This window comes from Marmota marmota, unplaced genomic scaffold (genome assembly GCF_001458135.2).
Source record: "Marmota marmota marmota unplaced genomic scaffold, marMar, whole genome shotgun sequence".
NCBI classification, from domain to species: Eukaryota; Metazoa; Chordata; class Mammalia; order Rodentia; family Sciuridae; genus Marmota; species Marmota marmota.
Window position 1 is genome coordinate 3,236,019 of NW_026000019.1, and position 9,767 is coordinate 3,245,785.

A 9,767-nucleotide genomic window follows, 5' to 3' on the forward strand; every position below is an offset into this window, starting at 1 on the left:
CTTCATAGTATAGGAAACTTAAGAGTATTCCCAATTCTTCCTTTCTGTTCCTTATGATACTGTTGTCATTTCTTTTATTTATCTGTATGCTATAATCTCTCAATATGTTATTACTTTTATTATTACTTTAAACAAACAGCTATCATAACTGATCTAGGAGCAAGAACACTAAATAATATTACTTTATTTTCATGGATTCCTTCTGCTACAGTCTTCTTTCCTGAAATCTGAGCTTTCGACCTATATCATTGTCCATTTTTGTGAAGAACTTGTTTTAACATCCCATGTCCAGTAGGTCTGTTGGCAATAAATTCCCCCCATTGTTTTTATGTCTGAGAAGGCTTTTGTTTTGCTTTCATGTTTGAGGAAGAATTTTCCTGGATATTGAGATTGCTAAATGAGTGAATTAAAAAAATTTTTAACACTTTATCTTTCCTCTTGTTTGCATGGTTTCTGACCAAAAGTTTACACTAGTTCTTTATTTTTTTATATTTTTTTAAAGAGAGCGAGAGAGAGAGAGAGAGAGAGAGAATTTTTTAATTTTTTTTTTTTTTTTTAGTTTTCGGTGAACACAACATCTTTGTTTGTATGTGGTGCTGAGGATGGAACCCGGGCTGCACCCATGCCAGGCGAGCGCGCTACCGCTTGAGCCACATCCCCAGCCCCAATTCTTTATTTAAAAAAAATATTTATTTTTTAGTTTTAGGAGGACACAATAACTTTATTTTATTTTTATGTGGTACTGAGAATCGAACCCAGTGCCTCATGCATACTAGGCAAGCGCACTACCACTTGAGCCACATCCCTAGCTCCTTTATTCTAGTTCTTATCATAGCTTCTAGTACATTAAGGCATTTTTCTCCCTCTGGGTATTTTCTAGATTTCCTCCATTGTTAGCTTTTCAGAAGCCTGAAGCTGATATTCAGTTTTGCAGTATTTATTCTGCTTGGTGTTCCTTGAGCTTCTTGTATCAGGGTTTGTTTTCTTCTTTAATTTTGGAAAATTCTCCCCTTCTTCTCCCTCAAGTTTCTGCAAGCATATCCATAGGGGGAAAGTTTCCCAATGTGTGTGTGAGTGTGTTTAGGACTTAAAAATCAGAGACGCGCCGTCTGATAGAAGAAAAAGTTGGCTACGATCTACAGTCGGTGGGGTCGGGCTCCAAATTCCTCAATAGGACACCCATAGCACAAAAGTTAATAACTAGAATCAACAAATGGGACTTACTCAAACTAAAAAGTTTTTTCTCAGCAAAAGAAACAATAAGAGAGGTAAATAGGGAGCCTACACCCTGGGAACAAATCTTTACTCCTCACACTTCAGATAGAGCCCTAATATCCAGAGTATACAAAGAACTCAAAAAATTAGACAATAAGAGAACAAACAACCCAATCAACAAATGGGCCAAGGACCTGAACAGACACTTCTCAGAGGAGGACATACAGTCAATCAACAAGTACATGAAAAAATGCTCACCATCTCTAGCTGTCAGAGAAATGCAAATCAAAACCACCCTAAGATACCATCTCACTCCAGTAAGATTGGCAGCCATTAGGAAGTCAAACAACAACAAGTGCTGGCGAGGATGTGGGGAAAAGGGTACACTTGTACATTGCTGGTGGGACTGCAGATTGGTGCAGCCAATTTGGAAAGCAGTATGGAGATTTCTTGGAAAGCTGGGAATGGAGCCACCATTTGACCCAGCTATTCCCCTTCTTGGTCTATTCCCTAAAGACCTAAAAAGAGCATGCTACAGGGACACTGCTACATCGATGTTCATAGCAGCACAGTTCACAATAGCAAGACTGTGGAACCAACCTAGATGCCCTTCAATAGACGAATGGATAAAAAAAATGTGGCATTTATACACAATGGAGTATTACTCTGCATTAAAAAATGACAAAATCATAGAATTTACAGGGAAATGGATGGCATTAGAGCAGATTATGCTAAGTGAAGCTAGCCAATCCCTAAAAAACAAATGCCAAATGTCTTCTTTGATATAAGGAGAGTAACTAAGATCAGAGTAGGGACGAAGAGCAGGAGAAGAAGATTAACATTTAACAGGGATGAGAGGTGGGAGGGAAAGGGAGAGAGAAGGGAAATTGCATGGTAATGGAAGGAGACCCTCAGGGTTATACAGTGGAGGGGGTAGAGAGAGAGGAGGGGAGGGGAGGGGAGAGGTGGGGAGGGGGGAGGGGGGAGGATGGGAAAGGCAGCGGAGCACAACAGACACTAGTATGGCAATATGTAAATCAATGGATGTGTAACTGATGTGATTCTGCAATCTGTGTATGGGGTGAAGGTGGGCGTTCATAACCCACTTGAATCAAAGTGTGGAATATGATATGTCAAGAAATTTGTAATGTTTTGAACAACCCACAATAAAAAAATTAAAAAAAAAAAAAGAAAGGTGCAACTGAATAACTTATTTGTACAGTCACTAGGGAAAATGAGCACAATTTCTGGCATACCCAACAACTGCCTTTTCTTCTTGGACCTGGTATACATCAATCATTTCTCTCAATTCTTCACTTGACTCTAAGGACTATGCTTTTGGAGATTCTGACATTCAACACAGGTAGAGAATGGCCCTGCAGGAATGTTTTGGTCCAGGTCTTTTCCTTCAGTATTAAGGTGAACTGGTAGAATATTGCTTCATCAGCCCCTTGTGATAGGGACTGTAACTTGCTCAGGCTTGATATTTGAAAGAAGAGGCTGGTATTTTGTTGAGAAGGTATCACAGAAGGTTCCTCTGCGGTTCTTACACATTCTTTGTGCTAACATAACTGTGGCTTTTCAGAGAACAGTGACTGATACTGTTTATCTATAGGGAGAGGCTGCAGCCTCTTGTTTTCTTCCATTGGCTCTTTTTTAGTTTAACCTTTTCCTCTTGAATTTCGAACTGCCCATCCTTGGGTTTTGGCTCTGAGAACCCTTCCCTGGAATGCTCCTGTGGTTTTGTAAACCTCTCTCCTGTTTTAGATCTAATTGAAGCTGCTGCTGCTGCCCCATGATCATCTCTTGCTTCCAGCTGCAGACTGTTGATCTTGTCTGTGTGAAGAGTCCAAGAAGAGTTCAGCTTTCTGGCAGCCTTGATCAGCCTGGTGCAATCTTTGTTCCAGATGTTTAATGGTAGCAGCCTTCTGATTAGTCTTCTTTTCCAAGTGTCTGTTTAGTTCACTTTTCTGTTTTATTTTTAAGTCTGAACTCTGCAGCTTAAAAGGAAGTTCATGCTTGAGAGTCCTGAGACAATCCAGCTGCTGCCGCAGAGATGCCCGAGCATCCTGCTTCGCACAGACATCCTTCTCCAGTTCCTTCCCAGTCAATTACGTCTCCTGTCTCAGGCTGATGTGGGTATCCAATTCTTTTTCAACACCCATTCACAACTGTGTTTCCTCCTTTAAATGCTTTCTTGTTTTACTTGGTGCTTGCTCTCCTGCAGTTCTGTCTTGCTTAGGATTCTTCTGATTGGATTTCAACATGTAATAGCTCTTCTCTTTAACTCATTCCTTTTTTTTTTTTTCTTTTTCTGGAAAGGAATGATTTTTTTTTTTTTTGGTTTGTTTGCAACTGCAAGCACCAACTTGCAAAGTTGGATTTTTCTAACGCATCTACTTTTGCCAGAAGGTTGTTTATAGGAGCATTCAGATGTCTGTTGAGTTCTTCTCAGAGAAAGAGAGAAGGGAGTTGGAGTTGTCAAAAGGCATCTGAGTCAGACCTGGGGAAATCTCTGCGCATATCAAAACTCACCATTTACTAGTGGCAACACTCTCTCTAAAGTCAGGCTAATTCCTTTAGCTGCAATTTGGGGCTAACATAGAAAAACAAAGTTGCAAAGAGCAGAAGGCCTGGCACAGAGTAGGTGCCCTATAGACTCTGCTGTTGAAATGCACAATTCACTTTCATTCATGACTTATCTCCTGACAGAGAAATTTTGTTGTGGTTAATCAACAAAATATCTCTAGCAAAACTAGCAAAGACCTCTTTCCTGTGAAATTTTGGGTGATCACTTTAAGTAATTTCATTGAAACTCATTTATCACCTCCAGTGCTCAGATGACAGATAACATACAATTTTCTGTTATTTTTCCTGATGTGACTATATGAAATCACTATACTTAGACACATCCTTGGGCTTAAAATATATAAAACAGTGAAATATTATCAAAATGAAGAGACTGTGGATCCCAAGCATAAGAACTCTGAGAAACTGGAACATTAAGTAGTATTTGTAGAGACATGCGGTCTCTAATCTTAAATCTATTTCAGTTTGTTCCACACTGGAAGACATTAAAAAATACCACCTGAATAAAACCTGTACTTTCAGCAGCACTAAAAGTCAAAACTCTTGTTTTTTTGTTACTATAATTTGGCTTTTCCTTCTATTAAAGTCATAGAGAACATGCCCAGTAAGAAGTATTTATTTATTTTGCCAAAAGAAAAAGTTCTGCAGATATTTTTGGAACTTTGAGCCAGTGATGCTTTTAAAATCATATCCTTAAAGATTGGGTGCAGTACCATGTGCCTGTAGTACCAACAACTAAAGAAGCTAAGGCAGGAGGATCACTGGAGTTGGGGGTCAGCCTGGGCAACAGGGAGAGACCCCATCTTTTAAAAGCCAACCACCAAATCAGGTCCTAATTTCTCCTTAAATTCTTAGATATTTTGTTTCACCAACATTTGCTTAAAAGATCTTTTAATATTTACTCATTCACTTGAAAATTATTTATGTGCCCCCTATTGTATACCAGGCACTGAGCTAGGTGTTGGGATTTAGCTGTGAGCAGAAAAAAAGCACAGGGTTCTCAATTGTGGCATCCACAATCTAGTCAAAGACAGAATTTTCAAATAATCATACAAATTAATTAGAACTTATGACTCCATTAAGTGCTCTAAATGTAATCATGCTGAACATCTAAAAGAGGATCTGACCTAGGTAAGGAGGTCAGGGCAGGCTTCCTTGGGCAGTGGAAATTGCAAGGATAGTTGAGTGATGAATAGAAGCTAAAATTGTATCCTGTACAAAGGAACCATTAGGTGCAAAGGCCCTTTGAGCCCAGTGGGCCTGGCATCTTCAAGGGAATGAAAGTAGGCCAGTGAGGCTACTAGAAAGAGCTAGGGGACATGTGGCACAGCTGAGAATGGAAGGATTCAAGCCCTGCAGGTGTTAGGCCATATTAGGGATACTGCCTTTATCCTTATGTTTGGGAGGCTGGTCAAAGGTTTACAAGCAACAGAAGAAGAGCTCAGGGTTGTATCTTGGAAGGATCCCTAGAGTTAAAAAGCAGGGAACATATAAGATGGGGAGGATGAGCAGGGGGAGGTCAGTTGAGACAACTGCAGTCATCTAGTCATCAGATGACAGCATCTTTGATCAGGGTGGTAGCAGAGAATAAGCTGGACAGAGAGATGAGGTACAATAAATAGCACTTGGTGGCAAAGTATATTGACATGACTCCTAGGTTCCTCTGTTGGTCCAAATCTTTATAAGAATTATGCAGACCCATTTTATTTATTCTAAAAAAAATTAGCACTGTTTCCATGACCCTTCAGAATTCATTTATTCCACAAATGTTTATGAAGCATCTACTATGTGTCATTCTGGCTGCTGATGATAGAGGAGTGGACAGGGCCGTCTGTCATGGAGCCTGTGCAAGTTGTTGTCAGAAACTCTGGTTAAGGTGAAAATTAGTGCAGTCACAGTGGAAACAGTATTTAAACTACTGGAGGCCAATTTTCTTTTGGCAAATCAAAATAAATGCACTTTTTAGTGCTTTACAATTTCTAAACTCCCTTACTACTTCACAGATACCAGGGAAGTGTCATGTGGGGAGCCAGCAAAGGTGTTAGGATCTTAAGGTCACAAAGCTACAGGAAGTCAGTACTTTGGCTCAGATCTTCCAACTCCAAGATGAAGGCTGCCTCCCTCTCGTTTATTAAAACCATAACCAAGGAGAATGAAAAGCAGCCTGCTGAAGGGAAGGGTATTCTTTTTTTTACCTTAGCAGTTAGAAAAATAACAGATTCCTCAACTAGGAAAAAGCACATTCCTGGATTAAGGATAAGAAACAAAAGTGCCTTTCTTTTGCCTTCATCATTAACTAAAGTTACATAATCAGATTTTTTTTTTTAAGCAAATAAAGGAAAGAGACTCAGGAAAACTCTGATTGTGTATTGACCCATCAGGGAAAAACAGTTTCAAATATGAGTCTTGGAAACTTATGCTAGTACCTACAGGGGAGCTTAGAACCAAGGGAAAGAATAAAAAAAAAAGTAGGCTTACATTCATCTATTGGAAAAACAGTTATGTGACTAATTTTGGAGCTTGTTTTCATATTTTACTGCTCATTTTAGCTAGTCCTTTTTTAGGTGGTTTTGCTTGTATCTGCCATAATTCCAGTTACCAAAGTCAAATAAAATCAGATCACATCTGGACTCCAAGTGTTCAATAACATTATTTATCAAAATAAAATTTATTAAAAGTATTCAAAGACCACTTCAAAGTTTAGCTGCCTTCAAGACAGTTTTTGGCACTCGTAACGGACACTGAGTTTCCCACACAAAGCACGCATTCAATTTCACACACCGGTTAACAATTCAAACAGACCTTTTCAGTTTCAGCGATACATGAGACAACAGTACTGATGATCTGTAAGTCATAAGAACTTCAATACCCTTGCACATAGTAAACATTTTAATGTTACTTAGTACTTAAAAACTAAAACTAAAACTAAAACCACTATGTGGTAACATGGACTGATTTAGGGAAAGATGTACAGCCAGCTAGCTAAGGCCACATAATCCCAGACCTATTGATTTTCAATGGTTTTGGAACGATAGTATTACACGGTGTCTTTCATCTCACTCTGGCTTTTCCAGTGAGACACCCCCACGTTCTTCATGAAGGGAAGCCCTTCTGACACATGCTTCTCCTAGGTTACTGGCTTCCTGACTCACTACCCAACTTTGAATCAATAGTTCTGGGTGATGTTTCCTGAACACCCAGGCTGAATTCAAGGTCAGTCTTTTTAGTAGATCACAGCCTTTTCCCTTAGGAAAAAGAAAGAAATGTCCTCCATTCTGGGGCTCTTTTTTCCATCTCATGTAGTATGGGGATCTGTAGTGATCTGTGACCTTTTGCACAAGTCCTGGTAGAATTCTGACTCCAAGAAACGCGGGTAAGAGTTGTTCTCCATCAGGCTATGTACTCTTTTCTGGGCAGTAGTGAAGCAGCCACTTGTAGCCTCTTGTATATTTTGGGCGATTAGAGTTTTGGTTTGGAAGTCTATGTTTATCTGAAATAAAACAACAACAAAAAAATGGTTTATTTGGTATTCAGTCTTAGTGAATGAACTTTAATATTTGAAAACAAAAAAATGTAATGTGTGATTAGCTTCAGCCAAGACTGGAGAGACTTAACTGAAATTTAGGCTAGTGAGGAGGGAGGCCTTGATACTGCTCTTCCCACTTGCCTCTGATTTGATGCTTTCAATTCAATTTGTTTCACTTTGGTGCTAAGGACATCCAAATTATGCTGAAATAAAGAACCTTTTTCTTACCTCTTTTGGAGCTTCCTTTTCTATGAAATCAGTATATATTTTCCTTGCTTTTGAGGAAAGTTTTTGGGGTGATTTTGTTTTTTTGAAGTCTTCACAAGCCAACCAGAATTCAATATTTTCTTCACAGAACTCAGATTTTAAAAAAGCCCTGAATGCAGCAAGACCATCTGAAGAGGAGAGAAAGTAAGATTGCAGAGTGTAAAGAATTGAGTGACCAGATAATTCCTTATGCTTTTCTAGTATTAGATGTAGCAATTTTCTAGATTTCACTCAAGTCTGTAATCCTTAATTAAGCTTTTTAAAGACTAAGATACCAGTAGGTAAAATGCTTAAGTTGGTGCTCTGCTACAAAAATATATAGATTTGCTATAAATGCAAAATAAATATCTAGAGGAGATATATAAATTCTCTAGAACTCGGGCTCTTGAAAACATTGTATGCAATGGAAAAGCTGACTCAACCCTAACTATGAGCAATGTTCGTTTTAATATTTAGGCTAACTTTTCTTCCCCACCTGGAGTGCATACCACGTACATTTCCATGACTAAATACTGAAAAATAAAGGAGAGAAAAATACGCTTTATGCTAGTAATTGTAAAAGCTCTCCTACAAGCTGCTCATTTGTGGTATGGATATATCCTTCCTAGACTCTTGTGATTTTTGCAATGGATCAAATTCAAGAGTTTAACTTACATTTACTAGCTAGCAGTTCATCAAATGCCTCTGACCACAGCAGTGCTTCCTCAGGAGAAGGCCTGCAAGAGAAGTTCCACATATTAGCTTATGCATATCAGAGTTCCTCTTTCAAGTTTAATAACTTGCTATTCATGCTTGCAAGTACAGGATTCTGACTTACTTGATGAAAGTTTGCTGTTTGCTTTTCTTGCTGGTTTTGGGCTTCCCAGGAGTAGAAGAATTGTGCAAGAAATAGCTCAAACGGGTCTTCCAATCTTTTAAACTAAAAAAAAAAAAAAAATTAAATTCACTAAGAGGCAATTGATTCAATATGCTATTTCAATTGAAGTCATTTTTACCAAATAAAGTCACCCAGTAGCTACAGACACACCAAATAAGACAAAACAAGAACTCAAGTGACAATCTTATTCCCTTAACATTTAAACCCAGCACCTTATGTGATGAACACAATTTCATCCATTCATCTAACTAGTTTTACAACTAAGGGGAAAACTGCCTAAAATCACTAAGATATTTTGATAAATTTGGTTCCTACAGTTCAAAAGACAGATGCTGTTTCTGACCCACAAAAGGCAGTTTCTCTGTAAGGCTAATTACAATTCTGAGACATTTGGCACTTAATGCAAAGGACAGCAGTAAAACGACCTTGACTTGGCTGATGCTCCTTCTTCTACCCCTAGAGCAGGAGGTTCTGGACCTCACTAGAGGCTGTGTACAATGAGGTGTGTGTGTGTGTGTGTGTGTGTGTGTGTGAGAGAGAGAGATTGATCCCTCTGGCTCTCCTCCTTCCCCACCTACAATGCTCCTTTTAAGCAGATACTGCAGAACAATTATTTGTTCCACAGTCGTGACTGGGTACTATCTGCTTTATCATTAAAAAAACAAACAAACAAAAAAACTAAACTAAAACCATTGTACTCAGAACCAGTCAAAACATATCATCAAAAACGATGTAAGCTCATCAGAACTCAAAATGCAACCTTAAGAATGCTGGTGGGATCCTGTATACCCGCTTTAGCTGCAGTAGTCTGATGTCATTTTAAATGCAGAACAAAAGCCCATCTGCAGTATCTTAGCGCATCTACCACCGCTTATACATTTTTTCCTCAGTTCCTAAACTGTGTACTTGTTTTTGTGTCCTTGGCGCACAAAAACAAGTACATACAACACAGATTTTACAATTACTGTGCAAATTAACTTTTCCCCCATATATTTATTTATTTTTTCTGCAGCGGCTCAGGCTACAGTTTGCTAAAGTCGAGACCAAGGGTACCGCGTCTGCAGCAAACGCTTGTAGGAAGGAGCTGGACTGGAGGTCGCAGGAGAGACAAGAAAGCCATACTCACAGGGTCCGTTTCATCTTTTCCCGCTTCTCCTCGCTCTTGGGACCACTGCCTGCGTTCTTGTCCATGGGTACGCAGTCGTGCTGGACAGCCAAGAACATGGCACTTTGCATTATCTTTTTCCCGCAGGAACCGCAGCAGTTCTCTGTGAGGAGCGCAGCGCTGCATTT

The 9,767-nt window shown here is 39.2% G+C and overlaps 1 protein-coding gene and 1 pseudogene across 1 annotated transcript; both read right to left on the reverse strand.

The window, feature by feature from the left end:
* Positions 1 to 2,629: 2,629 nt before the first annotated feature.
* On the reverse strand, positions 2,630 to 3,506 carry LOC107147202 (annotated as a pseudogene).
* Positions 3,507 to 6,443: 2,937 nt separating this feature from the next.
* Positions 6,444 to 9,767, reverse strand: Rgs2 (regulator of G protein signaling 2). Its single transcript, XM_015491681.2, has 5 exons — positions 9,601 to 9,767; positions 8,415 to 8,516; positions 8,252 to 8,313; positions 7,559 to 7,725; positions 6,444 to 7,294 (listed from the first exon to the last, which is right to left on the reverse strand). The coding sequence occupies exons 1-5, from the start codon at positions 9,708 to 9,710 to the stop codon at positions 7,100 to 7,102; spliced, it is 636 nt and encodes a 211-aa protein (XP_015347167.1). The 5' UTR covers positions 9,711 to 9,767; the 3' UTR covers positions 6,444 to 7,099.

What these genes read in the sequence shown, in the direction of transcription:
- Rgs2 (XM_015491681.2), bottom strand. Translation starts at nt 9,710, where the DNA reads ATGCAAAGTGCCATGTTCTTGGCTGTCCAGCACGACTGCGTACCCATG. An exon ending in GAAAAGATGAAACGGACCCT is followed by an intron (nt 8,517 to 9,600) that starts GTGAGTATGGCT and finishes TTTTTTTTTTAG; the next exon opens with TTTAAAAGATTGGAAGACCC. An exon ending in AAACAGCAAACTTTCATCAA is followed by an intron (nt 8,314 to 8,414) that starts GTAAGTCAGAAT and finishes CTTCTCTTGCAG; the next exon opens with GCCTTCTCCTGAGGAAGCAC.